Genomic DNA, 21719 nt, shown 5'->3' on the forward strand with positions numbered 1-21719 from the left:
CAAATATGATAGCAAATTTTCTCATCGATGAAACTTTTGATCTCAATACAGTTTCTGTTCCCAAAACTAGAATCTGTTTTGAGCAGAGTGGACTAAGTTTTGTAGACTTTGCCCATTTGCCAAAGTTGAAATTGAAAGAAATTGCACTGTTTAGAAGGATTGCGAAATGAGTTATTGCACACGCGCATTTCACAGAGTAGGCATTCCCCAACGGAAATATAGGGAACAGAAATATGCAGATGCATGCCATAACAGGCAAATAGGATCTCGCTAGCTTGTGCTTGGCTCTGCCCACCTCCTTGCTTGTTGTGCCCATTATGACTAATTTGTTCCGGAAACGACAGGCTGTGGTCTATCTTGGTTTACTTATAAAAATCTTTGCTAGCTGCACAAGCAACAGTGGTTAACATAACGGCCTGGGCCAGAGCTAGTGCACCGACTGGTATGTGCGTAGTATGCTGATGCCCAGCAACAAAGCTACTGACTCAGGCGACCAACAAATGTGCACACATACTGTACCATCTGATACGCATGCACTTTGAGGTTTGCAGAACAGACAGCCTCAGCGTGCATAATCTGCAGCTGGACATTTTCTAGGATGACAAATCAACAACTTCGGGAAGGCAAGCTTGCCAAATAGACCCCTGGAAATCGGCCGACTACTCCTAGTGGCGAATGTAAGATCTGCAATTGAACCCGAAAAATAAACAGTCAGAGGATAATTATTCTAATAAAATATATTTTGTACAATTATTTTTACAAAATAGAGGCATACAAAGACAAAAGAAATGTGACAGTGGGTAAACAATAACAAATTAGTGCAGGAAATTAAGAAATGTTTGAAAATGCTGCAATTGAATGCTTGAAGTGAACAAATAACTATGCAAATGGTACCATTGCTCGAGTACTGGAGTTTGAGGCTACAAAATAGGATTTTGATTCCTACGTAATGTTCTACAAATAGGACTAGTTCACTGTCAGTTTTATGCTCCTAATATTTTGGGTTGAAGTTTGGTTGAACAGTATAAAGCAATCAGAATGGAGAAAGCCCACTAAAACCACTGATTTTCATTTGTTGCCATGAACTACCAATAAAGCATATTTAGAAGTTGTATTATTCAGAAACGCCAGATACCGTCCTACCTTCAAAAATGAGAAAAATACTGTGATATGATATTTTGTACATATTGGCCAGACCTATGTGGGATATCCTTAAGTCTGAGCTAATATTGGCATTGAATGGTAGTTCTAATAATAAAAGGGTTGTGTATAGGCTGAATGAGGCCTTCATGCAGATTTAATGGGCTGGTTAGGGCTTCTGTCATTCTGCCAGTACAGAGCTGCTCTCAGGTGTTGAGGTAGCCCATGAGACGAGCCTGATACATTCTACTGCAGACACACACACACACGCTCACGTGCACGCAGACACACCCACATTCGGCATGCACACAGACACACACAAAGACACACGCTTGCATGCACACATACATACACACACAACCGTATCTGTATGTTTATCACATAAACATACTCACACACTCGCAACAGCCGACAGACAAACACAGTGAGCAGAGTGAAACATGAAACCGCTTCACCTGAGAAAGTTGGAGGGAAGAGAGAAGGACAGCAGATTTGTGCGTGTGTGACATCTCTTCATAATGTCTGAAGTATAATTATTTTTCTATTAGTCTGGAATGAAGTTTCTTGACTTTGATCATGTTTTCTGTCTGAGAACACCAGCTTAAAAGTGTGCTAGTGTCTGCTGTGTGTTTGAGCTTGTATGGGATGATCTCAATTGTATACTCCTCTCATCCTCTCATCTCGCCGCCTCCTCAAACCATATTTGAGGAGAAGGTCAGAGGGGAGGGACCTCTGACATTCTCATCCAATGGGTTTTGAGGAGGAGACAAGGAGAGAGGACGCAAGGAGTATGCAATTGATATTGTTCCTGTGTATATGTGTGCGTGTGCGTGCTTGTTTGTGTCACACAGACACTCACACACACACACACACACACACACAACAGCAGACAGACACACTGAGCAGAGAGAAAGATGAAACCGCCTCACCTGACAGCTGGGAAGAGAGGAAAACAGCAAATTAAATGTGTGTGTGTGTGTTTGTGTATATGTTTGTGTGTGTGTGTGTGTGTGTGTGTGAGGTGTTTGCTTGTGATTGCACATATCTTTGAGGTGACCAGAGACCAGTTAAGTTTTGTTTGTTTGCAGACAATGTGAGACTATTAATCCTGGTGTTCTATCTAAGACGGTGCCAAAGGAGCAATTCACTCCCACACAATATGTCCACTTGTATTTCTTCAGTTCTCTCCTTTTCTCTTTCTCTCTAATTGTCTATTGATCTCTATATATTTAGATTTTGTGTGCCATTGCTTTCTGAATGTGTGTGTGTGCGGGCGTATGCATGTGTGTTTGCACGTATGCATGTGTGTGTGTGTGTGCTCGTGTGTGTGGTGTTGTATACTATCCTTTTGTCTATGCTGGTGTAGGTTATCAGTGGTGCATCTCTGGTTTCTGTTGTCCAGGCTCAGTGCAGCGGGACTTCGACAGAACAGAGCCATCTCCCATATCATCAGCCCAGGCCCCAGCCCCAGCACCGGCCCCGGGTGTGAGAAGCCTCCCCCTGGGTGAGACAGCAACAGCAGCGGGTGAGGGAGAGACAGCGGGTGAGCGGGCGGCTCTGAGGAAGACTGTATCCGTTGACGACCGTCTGATGCAGTCGGCGCCCAGAGAGCAGCAGCAGCACAGACTCCTCAGCAAGCTGGAGAGAGGCAAGAAGAAACTCAGGAACATACATGTGAGTACAGGACTGTGCAGAAATGTAATGTAAATGTGTGTGTGTGTGTGTCGTGGTGGTGGTTGTGTGACTAAGAGAGAGTTTTGAGACCATGGGACTATAAGGTTCTATCTGACATTTTTGTCATAAACGAGTTAGTCATATATACATGATTTTTAGATGGTTCTTCATATGTCTATGAAGTTAGATTTGAGAAAGTTCTCTCTGCATAAACCCACTTGATTTTGCGGCTATAAGGTTCTATCTGCAAGCCAGTCACAAGCCTGAGCAAATACAAACGGACCATTCGGAACACATGTCTCTGCCATCTCCCTCGAAGTATGGTCTAGGTTAATCTAGCCAGCAATAATGTCACGCAAGAAAGAAAAAAACAACACTGTCAGAAATCTGAAAGTACATGATGGCATGTCGTTGTTCAGTCATGACAGTAATTTGTCTGGTGATCTTAGAGTCAGAACACATCATCAAACACTATCTTGGTAAAATAGTGTTATTCTATCATTTGTGTATTCAAATAGCTACAGTTTTCATAAAAACTGAACATGTTTAATTCAGAAGTCCCATATCCAGATTGATATTTCAGAGCCATAAGATTGCACCCTAATAAAACGGATTTACAAATACACAGGATTTTGATACTCTGCACTTTATGTACCTTTAAGACGAGGACCTGTATGGGTTATGAAATAAGAATTCACTACAAAACAGTTCTGAGATCTGGGATGTGAAAACTTTGATGCTCAATATCTCAGAACAATGCTTTGCGCAGATGGAATCCTAAAGCCCCAAGGGCATGGTATGTGCATGTTTTAGACTTTTTGTGCAGCAGGGTAAGTGTGTGTCTGTCAGAGAGAAAGAGAGTGTAAGGGCGTATGCAAGTCTATTGTATAATGTCTGTAGAGTGTCTCCATTCCTTTTGGCGTCTGCCAATCAAACAATATGCCATGCCTCTTCTGCATTACTTAGATACCTCTAGGGTAAGTGTTTTTATATAACACGGTACAGAACTCTTCTCTTGAAAACCTCACCTAAACCTCCTCAAATGTTAGTTATGACTGTTTCCTGAGTAGTACATTCTGTAGCCTTCCCACACTGCTATGAGTCATTCAGTCAGTCTGGGCTTGGCACAGCACAGAACAGACCTGCCTCCTAACCTTCCTCTGATGAGGCACTGGAAGACAGGACGACTATCTGAAAACATTTACCCAAATTAGAGTAGATGGGTTTTATTTACACAATTTACACATGATTAAGAGAGAAACACATGAACAAAAACTATATTTAGTGTCTGTTTAAAAACCTAACTAATGATGGTATTGGAATCCAGTGTTACATCTTACCACCCGTAGTTGCCTGCCCTGATTTGTCCTTACTCCCGGCCGCTGATCCCTTGTAGGTGGCAGCCAGCTGGAGAATTCGCTTGAACTCGGCACATTTCAGGTCTCTGCTGCAACAGTTTTATCTGTAGGGTTTGGTAGGCCACTGAGTATGTTGTGTAGTCAGAATTTAGGAATGTCTTGAGGGCCCTCCTCAAAATACATATGTATTGGAGGGACATGGGGTACACAGAAGTATTGAAAATATTTTGAAAAGCAACCCAAGGGGGTTAAAAGGTCAGCCGGTGAACAGGGATGTAGGTTGACGTTATGCTACATTAATGACTGAGACTGGTTCTGGTTTCCTGTGTTCTGCATGGAGATTATGTTTATTAATAGATTGAAAAGTATTCTTTCACAAGTTGTCTTTCTGTGATTCATTGCATCCTCTCTCCTTGCTTCCTTCTCAATCATAGTTTGGAGTAGAAGGTCCAAGGGCCCTTCACTCAACGGTCTTTCACTCTTTTACCTTCTTCTACAATGGGTTTTGAAAAGGAGGCAAGGAGAGTGGATGGGAGGAATCGAGTAAAGATAACTTGTGAAGGAGCCATACAGAGTAATGTGCTTTGGCACAATGAAGTGTTTTTGGTTGCTGTGCAGTTGCTCTGTGGTGGGTTTTCAAACAGCTTGACCTTTATTGCAGTGAGAAAGGCCTTGATTTTCTCCTGGTTGGCAACAGGACCTAAAGATGAGGGGATAGAGGAGGTATTCTTTAGTTGACCCCTTCTGACCCTGTGAAGATGAGTGGTTATGGGAAGGGAACACTGGTGTAACCCTCCAACCAAAGTGAATGAATTGAGGAGCAACCTGAAGTAAAAAGGAGATTCAGCAACTCTTGGAGGACAATGGCAGTTGTAGAAAAAACGCCGAAACTTTGAGCAATAAATACGCTTTTTTTATTCACTTCCATTGTCCTCCAAGAGTTGATGAATTGTCTCTCCACTTCAAGATGAGGGGTTATGGAAGGGACCTCATTGCGTCCTCTCTCTTTGCTTCCTTCTCAATCGTATTTGATTAGAAGGTCCAAAGTCCTTCCACTCTGACTTTCTTCAGTTTTGAGAAGGAGGAGAGGAGAGAGAATGGGAGGAATCGAGGAAAGATTAATGGAGCAAGAGCTATACAGAGCAATGTATCGCTTTGATGCAATGATGTGTATTTTGTTGCCGTGAAGCAGAAGCTCGGTGCTGGGTTTTCAAACTGATCACCAGCTACAGTATTGACATAACACAATAATCCTAGTGATGGGGGAAAGATCGATGCAGTTACATATCTGAATATTATTTTTGACAATAAATACTGTCGTATCGTTTTGACAGTATCCCAATAATATTTTTGCTTTAGTTTGCTCTACCAAAACTCCAGTGTTTTCCCTTAATTTATTGTTCTCTGTCTTCTTTTTAAATAAGGAGCCAATTTGTTTTCAGCAAACTCATTTTCTCATGGCTCTCTCTTGTCCCTCTACAGCAGACATATGGTGAGCAATATGTTTGGACCATGGAATCTTAATAAAATCACAGTATTGAATCGCATTACATATAGAGTCATACGTCAGTCTGAAATGGTGTGAAGCAGTCGCTAAGCAACTGTATCATAGCCAGATCTAATATCCTCCTCTGACATTACCATGGCCCAAAGTTTTCCCTGACTGACTGTGTGGCTGATTAGGAAACAGGTCTAATGTGTGTGGGAAGAAAGTCCCAGCGTCTCTGATGTAACATTGAAACTCTAGTTGACAGAATGACGTCCTTGAGAGATCGAATTTAAGGGGGATTTGTTTTTTCCACCATTGATGTTTAGGTAATAAGTAGGCCTGATCACTTCCAAGCCCTCTAAGCATGTTCATTCTATGTTTTAGCCAAACATTCTACTGCATTTTCTCTTTGTCTCATTACAGTTGAATTTCAATCATGTCAGTTGGATATTATCTCCGTATGTCCTGGCTGATAAGCCCCTCTGTTTCTGGACCATCTTCCAGTAAGTCAGCCATTGTTACCCGTAACTGTCAATATCAGGTCCAAATCTCCCTATGAATCCTGGGTAGAGCTATGGGACTGCTGACTCACAGAGGATGTCATAAAAACTCATCTACTTCCTTTTTGGCCTTTTCTCTTTCTCCTTACTCATTATTAGAATAAGGGCATCTAGTTATTACCTATGTAGTGCACTGCTTTTAGCCAGAGCCAGATACAAAGAAATAATGGCTATCCCAAACTAATGCACTATTTGGGCAAATGGTGTAATTTGAGGTACAGCCAATGTATTTTACCTTTAGCCATAGCAGAAATGTCATTCCGGATGAGTTAGTCAGGTAAAAATGTAACCAATGTCTCTAAAGTAGGAGAGAGAGACGGAGAGAGACAGACCGCTTAGTGACACAACTATTCCAGTGTTTTTCTCCCAGGCCCGTCACTTAGGCTCCCGATGGAAAATCCACAGCTCTATTTGCCTTGGGTGTCATAAAAGACGAGCGGGAATGGCCTTTTGTTTTTGTGGAAAGTTTGTCTCGGTTCTGAGAGGAGCGCAGTGCAGCACAGCACGACAGGTGGCAGGCGGGCTGCTGAAATGGCCTCGATGCTGTCTGATTGAAGCCTGTTGTGAGGAGGAAAAGATCTGTCTTTCTACTTTGTAAATATAATAATTTGAGCGTGGAGCTGCAGGGGAAGTTTTATTTTGTAACACTGTTGTTCTGTAATGTTATTAACTGCCCCCCCCACACTCCCCTTCTTTTCTCGTCTCCTCTCCTTCTCCTCTTTTCGTGCTCAGGGTGTATTCTCTGGTGTCTGCCACAGCCATCAGGAGTCCAGACCCACCTTCAGCCTGTCTATTAGTCAAACACCACAGCATAAAACACACACTGTCCACCACACACACACACTCAGCCACACACACACATTATACACCGCAGAAACGCAGTCCCCACAGCTCAGTGGCAAATAATCCCACACACTGTACACACAGTCTACACACACTTTCACACACATTTTCTGTAGACACACATCTCACTAATTCTACACACATATTTTCATTAGGCTGCCATGTGGAATGGTCCTTGTTTGAGCTGTTGATTTTTTTCAATGTAGTGTAGTGGGGGTGTTTCCCCTAAAGACTAAGAGGGGTCAAGCTTGTCCTCTCTGACTCTTAAGTCTACTCTGGACCTCTTCTCCTGCTACTACTTTAGAGGTGACGGGGTTATCTATTTACCTTAGTCTCCAGCTCCATATTTCCTATCACCCTGTTTTTTCTCCCCTTTATTATGACAGAGAGTCAATGCTGGGGTTTATTTTCCAGATGATCCCTGTTTAGCACAACAATAAACATCAAACGTTTCTGTCCGTCTCTGTCGGTGTCACTTTGAATGACTGCCATTGAATTCCTATATAACAGGGTACATTTCCAGACTCTCAGTGCCTCTCTGCTTTTATCCAGGAGCATCCCAAAATGTAACTGAACAAATTGCTTATTTGTTTGGGGCTTTTCTGTACAATCCATGTATTATTGCAAGAGAGACAAATGTTACAGTGGGTAGTTGTAAACACTATCAGGTACAAGTACCGGTGCACATGTCTCCTAATTAATTCATCTTGTGTTTGTGTGCTGATAAAAACGAATTTCCGGAAGTCAAGAGGGAGTTGTAGAATGCTGTTACGTTCGACCCCAATTGTCCTGTTGATATAACTGCGCATGCTCTGAGGACGCGGCTAGGGATCTGTCTGGGCCGGCAGCCTTGCTAGGGTTAACATATTTAAATGTTTTACTCGCATCGGCCACAGAGAAGGAGAGCCCACAGTCCTTGGTAGCTGGCCGTGTCGGTGGCACTGTGTTATCCTCAAAGCAGGCAAAGAATGTGTTTAGCTGGTCTGGAAGCAAGACGGTGTCCGTGACGTGGCTGGTTTTCCTTTTGTAGACCGTGATTGTCTGTAGACCCTGCCACTTACGTCTTGTGTCTGAACCGTTGAATTGCGACTCCACTCTGTCTCTATACTGACGTTTTGCCTGTTTGATTGCTTCGCGGATGGAATGACCATTGTTTGTATTCTGACATATTCACCATGCCATGGTTAAATCCAGTGTTTTGCTCAAAAACTGAAAGCGCGAACCATGTCCAATCAGTTTCTCCCATTCTCCCAGATCCTCTCAAGATCTGTCTGGTTGGATGGGGAGTGTTGCTGCACAGCTATTTTCAGGCCTCTCCAGAGATATTCGATTGGGTTCAAGTCCGGGCTCTAGCTGGGCCACTCAAGGACATTCAGAGACTTGTCCCGAAGCCACTCCTGTGTTGTCTTGGCTGTGTGCTAAGGGCCGTTGTCATGTTGGAAGATGAATCTTCACTCCACTCTGAGGTCCTGAGCGTACTGGAGCAGATTTTCTTCAATGATCTCTGTACTTGGCTCTGTTCATCTTTCCTGAAAAACATCCCCACAACCTGATGCTGCCACCACCATGCTTCACCATAGGGATGGTGCCAGGTTTCCTCAATATATGATGCTTGGCATTGAGGCCAAAGAGTTCAATCTTGGTTTCATTAGACTGGAGAATTTTGTTTCTCAAGTTTTGAGAGTCTTTAGGTGCCGTTTGGTAAACTTCAAGCGGGCTGTCTTGTGCCTTTTACTGAGAAGTGGCTTCTGTCTGGCCACTCTACCATAAAGGCATGATTGATGGAGAGATGGCAGAGATGGTTGTTCTTCTGGAAGGTTCTCCCATCTCCACAGAGGAACTCTGGAGCTCTGTCAGAATGACCATCGGGTTCTTGGTCACCTTCTTGAAAACTTGCTCAGTTTGGGCAGGCGGCCAGCTCCAGGAAGAGTCTTGTTGGTTCCAAACTTCTTCCACTTAAGAATGATGGAGGCCACTGTGTTCTTGGGGACCTTCAATGCTGCAGAAATGTTTTGCTACCCTTCCCCAGATATGTGCCTTGACACAATCCTGTCTCAGAGCTCTACAGACAATTCCGTCGACCTCATGGCTTGGTTTTTGGTCTTACATGCGCTGTCAACATTGGGACCTTGTATAGACAGGTGTGTGCCTTTCCAAATCATGTCCAATCAATACACTTTACCACAGGTGGACTCCAATCAGCTGTAGAAGCATCTCAAGGGTGATCAATGGAAACAGGATGCACCTGAGCTCAATTTAGAGTCTCATAGTGAAGGGGATCTGAATAAAAAATAAAAAATAAAATAACCTGTTTTCGCTTTGTTATTATGGGGTGTTGTGTGTAGATTGATGAGGGACATTTTTTAAAATATATTTTAGAATAAGGCTGTAATGTAACAAAATGTAAAAATAAAATAAAAAGCACTGTATATAGTAACTTACTGGTGCAGGAGTTACATTGTGTGTGGCCTTTGGCTAGGGACAGGAGTTATTCCTGACCCAGCCAGGATTATCTTGGGGTCCTAGCTACAGTCTTCTCACTTGGTCAGGAAAACTCAGGGTCCTACTCATGATATGAAAACAGATGGTCATTTGCAGGTTTATGTTAAAAACCCTGGTGCCCAACGTACTGTATAGCAGTGGTGTAAAGTACTTAAGTAAAATTACTTTAAAGTACTACTTAAGTAGATTATTTGGGTATCTGTACTTAACTTTACTATAATTGTTTTGGGATAACTTTTACTTTTACTGCACTACATTCCTAAAGAAAGTAATGTACTTTTTACTCATTACATATATTTTCCCTGACACCCAAAAGTACATGTTACATTTTGAATGCTTAGCAGGACAGGAACATTTTCCAATTCACACACTTATCAAGAGAACATCCCTGGTCATCCTTACTGCCTCTGATCTGGCAGACTCACTAAACACAAATGCTTTGTTTGTAAATTATGTCTGAGTGTTGGTGTGTGCCCCTGGCTATCCGTAAAATAATGGTGCCATCTGGTTTGCGTCATAAGGAATTTTAAATGATTTATACTTTTACATTTGATACTTAAGAATATTTTAGCAATTACATTTTACTTTTGATACTTAAGTATATTTTAAATCAAATACTTTTAGACTTGTACTCAAGTAGTATTTTCCTGGGTGACTTTCACTTTTACTTGAGTCATTTTCTATTAAGGTATCTTTACTTTTGACAATTGGGTACTTTTTCCATCGCTGCTGCTGCATGTCCCTTGTAAATACAACATGATTTTGGACAGCTGAAGCAAGCACACTATATTTTCTCAGGAGAATTACCCTTTGTAATTTATGTAATCTTCATCAGTCCTAATACATTAGAAAACTGTGGATAGTGTAACTGCACATCACATACACGGAGATGAGTATTACTCATTTATGTTTAGCTTATTTATGTCATTAGTCTCTGTTTCTCTATGCACACACACACAGAGACCCATGCAGGACAGTACAGAGGGTGTGTTAACCAACCTATTCCCCATGGACAAATCATATCACGGGACAAGTCAAGCAGGCTGTTCTGAACACCATTTAAAGTGTTGTTCAGCTCCATGCATTACCCCCAGCAAGAAATATTAGTTGGATGAATTCAAATGGACATTTTATTGAGACTAATCCCCTCAAACAAAACCGCTCAGAAAGGAGGATGGCTGTTCTGCCCTCATATACACACCTCCTCCCTGCTCAGTGTGTATGTGAATAAGATATGAGTTCACACACACCAACTGATACACATAAAAATGCATACATAACATTCAGTATATTGCGTACACACACCACACACTTCCATACTTTGTGTATAATTGCTCACGTCTCACCTCCCAGTAGTAAATAAAGAAATAGTGTAGCCACAGTATTTACTAATGTGTCGTTCCTGCCCTAGGGTGTTTGAGAACGCATGCGTTGTCATTGGCAACAACCCCCATTCTCCCCAACACACACAGTAACCCACACCCCTACCCCGGGCAGCCCAGCACAGTGCAGGCAGGCAGGCAGGGCCATGAATTTCAGCAGTCACTTAATATGGCGGCCGCAGGGCCTTGGAGGTGCCAGGAGCTGGCTGCCAGGAGGGACAGCGCGGCCGCGGCCTCCCCAAGAACGGGGCTCCGCGCTGGGCCATGAATGCTAGCATTGGTCCCCTAATTAGCCATGGGAGAGGCCTAACAACCCCGCTACAGTTCAGCTGCTTTACAAACAGCAAAATAAAGCCTTGTTCAAATTAGCAAGGTGAAGTGAGAAGGACTGGAAGGAGGGCTGGACTGTCTGGGGCGGAGAGAGAGTGTGTGTCTGTGAGAGAGAGAGAGAGTGGGGCTATTTTAGTTCAGATACGCTGAGCGTTGGTTTGTGACCACTCCTTTCTCCTCCCGTGAGAAACGTGGCGCGTTAAAACTGTGTGTGTGTGTGTGATGATAATTTACTCCATATTAAGATACCTCTGTATGAACAGGGTCACGCTTGTTAGGGATGTTATGGTGCTAAAGAAAGACATTCAGTTATCAGTTTATGTTCACAGAGAGACATTTAGCACTAAGCTGGAATAATCTAAATGTACTGTACATATCATCATCAGCTCCAGTGAGCTCCTGACCAAGTCAAGTACTGGCAGTGCTCTATGATAAACTTAATATTCAATGAAGTGTCAGCTGCGTTCATAGTCTATGGCTGGTAGGAACGTCGAACAAATAATCTGCTTTCTACTATTAAGAGAGAGGCATGACCGATGTCTATAGAAGAAGCCCATTTTTATTCTCAACTTCTTAACTAATTCATCAATATGCTTTTCGTCTATCTAGATGCCCAGATATTTGTAAGCACGGACACAGTCAATATGGGCACCATCCAAAGTACATACGCTTAAATCAGAGTTATTTTCATGCGCTCTAGAGAAGAACATATACAGTGCTTTGGGAAAGTATTCAGACCCCTCGACCTCTTCCACATTTTGTTGCGTTACAGCCTTATTCTAAAATGGATTAAATAAATAAAAATCCCCGTCAATCTACACACAATATGCCATAATGACAAAGCAAAAATTGTTTTTTAGAAATTTAGAAAAACTGAAATACCCCATTTACATACAGTTGAAGTCGGACGTTTACATACACCTTAGCCAAGTACATTTAAACACAGTTTTTCACAATTCCTTACATAATCCTAGTAAAAATTCCCTGTTTTAGGTCAGTTAGGATCACCACTTTATTTTAAGAATGTGAAATAATAGTAGAATAATAGTAGAGAGAATTATTTATTTCAGCTTTTATTTCTTTCATCACATTCCCAGTGGGTCAGAAGTTTACATACACTCAATTAGTATTTGGTAGCATTGCCTTTAAATTGTTTAACTTGGGTCAAACGTTTCGGGTAGCCTTCCACAAGCTTCCCACAATTTAGATGGGTGAATTTTGGCCCATTCCGCCTGACAGAGCTGGTGTAACTGAGTCAGGTTTGTAGGCCTCCTTGCTTCCACACGCTTTTTCAGTTCTGCCCACAAATTTTCTATAGGATTGAGGTCAGGGCTTTGTGATGCTCCTATACCTTGACTTTGTTGTCATTAAGATATTTTGCCAGAACTTTGGAAGGTTGCTTGGGGTTCTTGTCCATTTGGAAGACCCATTTGCGACCAAGCTTTAACTTTAACTGATGTCTTGAGATGTTGCTTCAATATATCCACATCATTTTCCTTCCTCAAGATGCCATCTATTTTGTGAAGTGCACCAATCCCTCCTGCAGCAAAGCACCCCCACAACATGATGCTGCCACCTTTGTGCTTCACGGTTGGAATGGTGGTCTTCGGCTTGCAAGCCTCCCCCTTTTTCCTCCAAACATAACGATGGTCATTATGGCCAAACAGTTCTATTTTTGTTTCATCAGACCAGAGGACATTTCTCCAAAAAGTACCATCTTTGTCCCCATGTGCAATTGCAAACCGTAGTCAGGCTTTTTTATGGTGGTTTTGGAGGAGTGGCTTCCTTGCTGAGTGACCTTTCAGGTTATGTCGATATAGGACTCGTTTTACTGTGGATATAGATTATATTGTACCTGTTTCCTCCAGCATGTAAAGTAAAATGTTGGTCCTATGTTTCATGAGCTGAAATAAAAGATCCCAGAAATGTTCCATATGCACAAAAAGCTTATTTCTCTCAAAAGTTATGAACAAATTTGTTTACATCCCTGTTAGTGAGCATTTCTCCTTTGCCAAGAGAATCCATCCACCTGTTTGGTGTGGCATATCAAGAAGCTGATTAACCAGCATGATCATTAGACAGGTGCATTTTGTGCTGGGGACACTAAAAGCCGCTCTAAAATGTGCAGTTTTGTCACACAGCACAATTCAACAGATGTCTCAAGTTTTGACGGAGTGTGCAATTTTCATGCCGACTGCAGGAATGTCCACCAGAGCTGTTGCTAGAGAATTTAATGTTAATTTCTCCACCATAAGCCACCTCCAACATTGTTTTGGAGAATTTGGCAGTACTGCCAACCGGCCTCACAACCACAGGCCATGCGTAACCACGCCTGCCCAGTACCTCCACATTCGGCTATGGGTTTGCAAAACTGAAGAATTGCTGCACAAACTGTCAGAAACCGTCTCAGGGAAGCTCATCTGCGTGCTCTTTGTCCTTATTAGCGTCTTGACCTGACTGCAGTTCGGCGTCATCACCGACTTCAGTGGGTAAATGCTCAACTTCTATGGCCACTGGCACGCTGGAGAGGTGTGCTCCTCACAGAGGAAGCCCGGTTTGAACTGTACCTGGCAGAAGGTATGTATGACGTCAGGTGGGCGAGCGACTTGCTTATGTCAATGTTGTGTGGGGTTATGGCATGGGCAGGCATAAGCTACGTACAAAGAACACAATTGTATTTTATCAATGGCAATTTGAATGCACAGAGATACCGTGACGAGATCCTGAGGTCAGTTGTATGTGCCATTCATCCTCCGCGATCACCTAAAGTTTCAGCATGATAATGCTCGGCCCCATGTCGCAAGGATCTGCACACAATTCCGGGAAGCTGAAAATGTCCCAGTGCTTACCCTGCCTGCATACTCACCAGACATGACACCCATTGAGCATGTTTGGGATGATCTGGATGTGTACGACAGCGTGTTCCAGTTCCTGCCCATATTGAGCAACTTCGCACAGTCATTGAAGAGGAGTGGGACAACATTCCACAGGCCACAATCAACAGCCGGATCAACTCTGTGAAGAAGATGTGTCGCGCTGCGTGAAGCACACGGTGGTCACACCAGATACTCAGTGGTTTTCTGATCCACGCCCCTACTTTTCTTTTAAGGTGTCTGTGACCAACAGATGCTTATCTGTATTCCCAGTCATGTCAAATCCATAGATTAGGGCCTAATGAATTCATTTAAATTGACTGATTTCCCTGTATGAACTGTAACTCAGTAAAATCTTTGAAATTGTTGCATGTTGCATTTATATTTTAGCTCAGTACAAGGTACAGTATGTTGAAACATTCAGCTCACCCACCCATCAGCTCATGAGTAGGGAGAGACAGGCTTGACAGCCGGCTTGATGAGAAGCAGTAGCCTGTCTAGATGTAGTTGTACAGGGCCGTAGGGTACATTACTGAATGAGAGTGTTCCCAGGGGATGGCCAAGGGCCCTTAGGTAGTGTTCTTACCCTACAGAGAGAGCACTGTTAGGAGGAACACATGCACACACACACGTATGCATGCAGCCACACACACACACACACACACACACACACACACACACACATACAGCATATGTTTTACTGTCCTTGTGGGGACCTAAAATTGATTTCCATTCAAAATCCTTTTTTTCCCAGCCCCTAACCTTAACCCCTAACCCCAGTTGTAACCGTAAACCTAAACGCTAAGCATAAAACAACTTTTGTCTTCATTGGGATGTGGGAAAAGTGCCAAAGAGGGAAAGAGTACCTTGTTTTACTATGCTTGTGAGGACTTTTGGGGATTTCCGGTACCCAGCAGGGGTCTCTTCACAATCCCTAAGTCCAGAACAGACTATGGGAGGCACACAGTACCACATAGAGCCATGACTACATGTTACTATATTCCACGTCAGGTAACTGATGCAAGCAGTAGAATCAGATGTAAAAAATAATACAAAATACACCTTGGAACAGCAGGGACTGTGAAGACACACACACAGGCACACACATACATATTCACGTGATTACACATGCACTCTACACACACATATACATAGATTTTGTATTGTAAATATGTGGTAGTAGAATAGTGGCCTGAGGGAACACATATCCTTTCTGGGAAGGGAGTTCTGCTAGCGGAACACCTGGCCTACAGCCAGTGAAATTGCAGGACGCCAAATTCAAACAACAGAAATCTCATAATTTAAATTCCTCAAACATACAAGTATTATACACCATTTTAAAGAAAAACTTATTGTTAATCCAACCACAGTGTCCGATTTCAAAAAGGCTTAACGGTGAAAGCACATCATGCGATTATGTTAGGACAGCGCCTAGCCACAAAAAACCACACAGACATTTTCCAGCCAAGGAGAGGTGTCACAAAAGTCAGAAATAGCATTAAAATTAATCAGTAACCTTTGACGATCTTCATCTGGTGGCACTCCCAGGACTCCATGTTACACAAATGTTTGTTTTGTTCGATAAAGTTAATCTTTGTCCAAAAACCTCTGTTTAAATTGGCGCGTTATGTTCAGTAATGCATTGTCTCAAACAAACATCCGGTGAAATTGCAGAGAGCCAAATCAAATGACAGAAATACTCATCATAAATATTGATGAAAGATACAAGTGTTATACATAGGCTTAAAGATAAACTTCTTGTTAATCCAGCCGCTGTGTCAGATTTCAAAAAGGCTTTACGGCGAAAGCACACCATGCGATTATGTTAGGGCAGCGCCTAGCCACAAAAACCATACAGACATTTTCCAGCCAAGGAGAGGTGTCACAAAAGTCAGAAATAGCGTTAAAATTAATCACTTACCTTTGATCTTCATCTGGTGGCACTCCAAGGACTCCATGTTACACAATAAATGTTTGTTTTGTTCGATAAAGTTCATATTTTTGTCCAAAAACCTCCTTTTTGTTTGCGCGTTTAATTCAGTAATCCATATGCACAACATCCAGAAGAAAAGTAAAAAAAGTTCCATTAAAGTTCGTAGAAACATATCAAACGATGTCTATAATCAATCCTTAGGATCTTTTTGGATCTGGACGACAGCGTTGACAATAGAAAACACAGATAACCAACGATGCGCTCACGGCCACACGCGATAAACAACTCATGGCTTTCAGCTGAGCCACTTACTCTGAGTGGTCTTATTCTCTCCCCTTTCACAATAGAAGCCTGAAACAACTTCTAAAGGCTGTTAACATCTACTGGAAGCCTTAGGAAGTGCAATCTGACCCCACAGACACTGAACATTGGATGGGAATTCACTTAAAAACTACAAACCTCAGAATTCCCACTTCCTGGTTGGATTTTTCTCAGGTTTTTGCCTACCATATGAGTTCTGATATACTCATATGCATTATTTTAACAGTTTTGGAAACTTTAGAGTGTTGTCTATCCAAATATACTAATTTTATGCATATCCTAGCTTCTGAGCCTAAGTAACAGGCAGTTTACTCTGGGCACGCTTTTCATCCAAACTTCCCAATTCTGCCCCCTATCCCAAACAGGTTTTAATTTTTTGTGAAAAGTGTTATGAAATTAAATGTCATGTAATATTTGTTATTGTAAATATCTGCCTTAATGTTGCTGGACCCCAGGAAGAGTAGCTGCTGCCCTACCAGGAACAGAGGGATCCAAATGGGGCTCCTTAATAATTTTGCTTTTATTTTAGTTTCTATCAAACGAACTTGCTGCAGATACAAAGCTGCGTGTTATGACGTAGTTCACATAAAAAGCACCTCGTTTTAAAACTTTTAAAGTGTCCATCCTGTTTGTATCACTGTCAAGGGTTTTGGCAGAAAAAGTCTTCAATAAACAGCGAATGTGTCCACTCTGGTCTTGGCATGTGTGCTCTGGCCAACAGCTGGCAGATACAGTGTGGAGGGTACATGATGAGGTCATGGATAAGTGCAGGATAATTGTTATTTGTCAACTCGCAGCCAAGCACCTATCATCATGTCATCACTATACAAATCAAGACCCTCAATATTTATTGGAAAGGAGCATCAAGCTCATCACAGTGCACTTTCACCACCCTGTGAAGTTGTTAACTTATTTCATCTGTAGCATAGTAAACTGTGCGTGCTTTTCCAAGTCGCAGTGGGAGGAGCACACAACATAGCATCGTGTGACTCCAAGTTTGCCTCGACAAGATGGTTATTATGTCAATATTTGCTCATTAAAAGCAATTTCACAGCAATTGTTGCATAATCTATTTCACCAACAAAACCGTTATCCCACCTTGTCTACCATATTTTGCTTTGTCGACATTTGCAAAGTTTACCAACAAATTAGCTGTTTCCATCAGGCCTGTCGTGACATTTTTTTAATCTGATTTTTTTATTGATGGAAACCAAAGATGAAAGATTAATTAAAGATACTACAGTAGTAAAAGAGTTATGTTTGGGTCAGCGAGTGTTTCACAGCCTGCCAACACCTCTCCTGCTGGGCGCCAGGCAATTTCCCACTTAAACAGATTATTTAAACTAAGCAGTTCATGATATCCATAATACATATAGATTTTCTGTGTCTGTGAATTCAAGTCAATTAAATGTAATGATGCCTTTATCTCATTCTCTCTCTCTCTCTCCCACCCCTCCCTCTCTCTCTCCCACCTCTGTCTCTCACACCTATCTCTCTCCGGCCTCTCTTTTACTCCCACCTCTTTCTCTCTATTTTCCATCTCTCTCTCTCTCTCTCTCTCTCTCTCCCCATCTCTCTCTCTCTCTCCCACCTCTTTCTTTCTCTCTCTCTCCCTCCAGCCCATCTCTCTCTTTCTCACCTTTCTCTCGCTCTCTATCCCATCTCCCTCTCTCTTTCCCACCTCTTTCTCTCCCACCTCTTTCTCTCTCGCTATCTCCCACCTCTCTCTCTCCCACCCCTCTCTCTCTCACCTCTCTCCCTTTCTCCCACCTCACTCTCCTCTCTCTCCCGCCTCTTTCTCTTCCACCTCTATTTCTCTCTATCCCATCTCTCTTTCTGACCTCTTTCACTCTCTCCCACCTCTCTCTCTCTCCCCCAAGTTAAATAGATAATAAACAAAAGTGAAATAAACACTCTCTCTCTCTCTTTCAATTCTCCCCTTCCAGTAAAGGTCATGGTTCTTTCTCTGTCCTCAGTAATTACAGAGCTGTAGGAGGTGAACCTGAATCAGTCTGTTGTATTGCGATCTGTTGCCTTACGCACACGCACGAACGCGTACACAAACTCACAGTGACTGAATTAGCAGAATGAGAGAACCTCAGACATTAAAGAGACAGGACAGCAGTACAGAGCAGCCTAGAGAGAGAATGACATTCACCAAATATCAACATGCTAGTCAGGGGGCTGTTCCAAATGGAATCCTATTCCCTATGTGGGTGATTCTACAGAAGTGGTGTAAATTGCAGTCTCAACACAAAAAAAACGAATTAAGTGTCCTGTTAAGTCTCCGAACTTAGGACATTTATTTTCAATCCAAGGCAATAAGAAATATATTGTTAAATTAATATAGTACAAAGTCATTTTTTATACACATTTCTATTGAGAGGTGGCTGTCCCCAACATGGACTCCTAAACGGAAAGCAATTCATGATTTAACACTATTATTTTAATAGAACAGCTTGTTCTATTATTATATTGAAAGATACTGATTTAATTAGTTATTTTGTTTATTTTTAAACATCTTTCTCAAAACTATGCTGTCCCATCTTTTGATGTAACTTCTGAAACACAAACGTTACAAGACTGTGGAAGGAAGGTGCCTTAAACCACACCCCTACAAATATCACCAGGTGATGGGATTTTTAAGTGTCACTGCCGACATCTAATATGTCAAGAAATGTGTATGGTACGGTTTTGGGACAAAAACATATGTTTGCTGGGATGTACATCTGTGCAAATGACTTAGCCAGCCATATGTTAGCTATGGGGATTCTTTAAAGTCTAAAATAAGTCAACATTTTCCAAATCGAAACCAAAACAACTGACATCATAGAGATATTTACAGTGCATTTGGAAAGTATTCAGACCCCTTGACTTTTTCCACATTTTGTTATGTTACAGCCTTATTCTAAAATTGATTACATCGTTTCCCCCCTCATCAATCTACATTCAATACCCCATAATGACAAAGCAAAAACAGGTTTGTAGAAATATTTGTAAAAGTATAAAAAAATAATTTTAATATAATTTACAGTGCATTTGGAAAGTATTCAGACCCCTTGACTTTTTCCACATTTTGTTACGTTACAGCCTTATTCAAAAATAGATTAAATAAATAAAACCCCTCATCAATCTACACACAATACCCCATAACGATGAAGCGAAAACCATGTATTAAAAACAAAAAACAGAAATATCTTAAGTATTCAGACCCTTTGATATGAGACTCTAAATTGAGCTCAGGTGCATCCCGTTTCCTTTGATAATCCTTGAGATGTTTCTACAGCTTGATTGGAGTCCACCTGTTGTAAATTCAATTAATTGGACATGGTTTGGAAAAGCACACACCTGTCTATATAACGTCCCACAGTTGACAGTGCATATTCAAGCAAAAACCAAGCCATGAGGTCAATGGATTTATCCATAGAGCTCAGAGACAGGATTGTGTCAAGGCACTGTTGGAAGGAGAACCCAGTCTAAGGTCCTGAGCGCTCTGGAGCAGATCTTCATCAAGGATCTTTATGTACTTTGCTCCATTCATCTTTGCCGAGATCCTGACTAGTCTCCCAGTCCCTGCCACTTCAACTATGACAGACAAAATGAGACGGAAAAAATCCAGAAAATCACATTGTAGGATTTGTAATGAATTTATTTACAAATTATGGTGGAATAAGTATTTGGTCAATAACAAAAGTTTATCTCAATACTTTGTTATAAACCCTTTGTTGGCAATGACAGAGGTCAAATGTTTTCTGTAAGTCTTCACAAGGTTTTCACACACTTTTGCTGGTATTTTGGCCCATTCCTTAATGCAGATCTCCTCTAGAGCAGTGCTGTTTTGGGGCTGTTGCTGGGCAACACGGACTTTCAACTCCCTCCAAAGATCTTCTATGGGGTTGAGATCTGGAGACTGGCTAGGCCACTCCAGGACCTTGAAATGCTTCTTACAAAGCCACTCCTTCGTTGCCCGGGCGGTGTGTTTGGGATCATTGTCATGCTGAAAGACCCAGCCACGTTTCATCTTCAATGCCCTTGCTGATGGAAGGAGGTTTTCACTCAAAATCTGACGATACATGGCCCCATTCATTATTTCCTTTACACGGATCAGTCATCCTGGTCCCTATGCAGAAAAAAAGCCCCAAAGCATGATTTTCCCACCCCCATGCTTCACAGTAGGTATGGTGTTCTTTGAATGCAACTCAGCATTCTTTGTCCTCCAAACACGACGAGTTGAGTTGTTACCAAAAAGTTATTTTTTATACTGATAACAAGTTCAAACAGGTGCCATTAATACAGGTAACGAGTGGAAGACAGAGGAGCCTCTTAAAGAAGAAGTTACAGGTCTGTGAGAGCCAGAAATCTTGCTTGTTTGTAGGTGACCAAATACCTATTTTCCACCATAATTTGCAAATAAATTCATTAAAAATCCTACAATGTGATTTTCTGGATTTTTAAATATCATTTTGTCTGTCATAGTTGAAGTGTACCTATGATGAAAATTACAGGCCTCTCTCATCTTTTTAAGTGGGAGAACTTGCACAATTGGTGGCTGACTAAATACTTTTTTGTCCCACTCTACCTTTTGACTATTTGATGTTGGCTATTGGAGGTACTTCAGTATTGCCAGCCTAATCTCGGGAGTTGATAGGCTTGAAGTCATACATGGCGCAATACTTGAAGCACAGCGAAGAGCTGCTGGCAAATGTCTTAGCCGTGTCTGAATCCTGGCTTCGGAAAACCAGAAAAAACCCTGAAATCTCCATCCCTAACTATAACATTTTCCGCAAAGATAGAACTCCCAAAGGGGGCGGTGTTGCAATCTACTGCAAAGATAGACAAAACTCTGCAGGCTTACTATCCAGGTCTGTACCCAAACAATTCGAGCTACTACTTCTAAAAATTCACCTTTCCAGAAACAAGTCTCTCACTGTTGCCGCTTGCTATAGACCACCCTCTGCCCCCAGGTGTGCCCTCGAAACCATATATGAATTGATAGCCCCCATCTATCTTCTGAGCTTGTGCTACTAGGTGACCTAAACTGGGACATGGTTAACACCCCGGCCATCCTACAATCTAAGCTTGATGCCCTCAATCTCACACAAATGATCAATGAACCTACCAGGTACAACCCCAAATCCGTAAACAAGGGCACCATCATTGATATCATCCAAACTAACTTGCCCTTCTGGACCCCTACGTATCAGCCGGGCTAGACAATCTGGACCCTCTCTTTCTAAAATGATCTGCCGAAATTGTTAAATGCCCTATTACTAGCCTGTTCAACCTCTCTTTCGTATCTTCTGAGATTCCCAAA

The 21719-nt window shown here is 42.0% G+C and overlaps 1 protein-coding gene across 4 annotated transcripts in view; it reads left to right on the forward strand.

The window, feature by feature from the left end:
* Positions 1 to 21719, forward strand: part of LOC112257636 (ankyrin repeat and fibronectin type-III domain-containing protein 1) — a 229162-nt gene that overhangs the window by 45047 nt on the left and 162396 nt on the right. For all 4 annotated transcript variants that reach the window (XM_042326082.1, XM_042326077.1, XM_042326097.1 and 1 more), the window contains one exon: positions 2543 to 2814. In XM_042326082.1, coding sequence (XP_042182016.1) covers positions 2543 to 2814 — 272 coding nt within the window. The remainder of the gene's footprint in view (positions 1 to 2542; positions 2815 to 21719) is intronic.

The sequence above is a fragment of the Oncorhynchus tshawytscha genome, linkage group LG01 (assembly GCF_018296145.1).
Source record: "Oncorhynchus tshawytscha isolate Ot180627B linkage group LG01, Otsh_v2.0, whole genome shotgun sequence".
Taxonomy (NCBI): domain Eukaryota; kingdom Metazoa; phylum Chordata; class Actinopteri; order Salmoniformes; family Salmonidae; genus Oncorhynchus; species Oncorhynchus tshawytscha.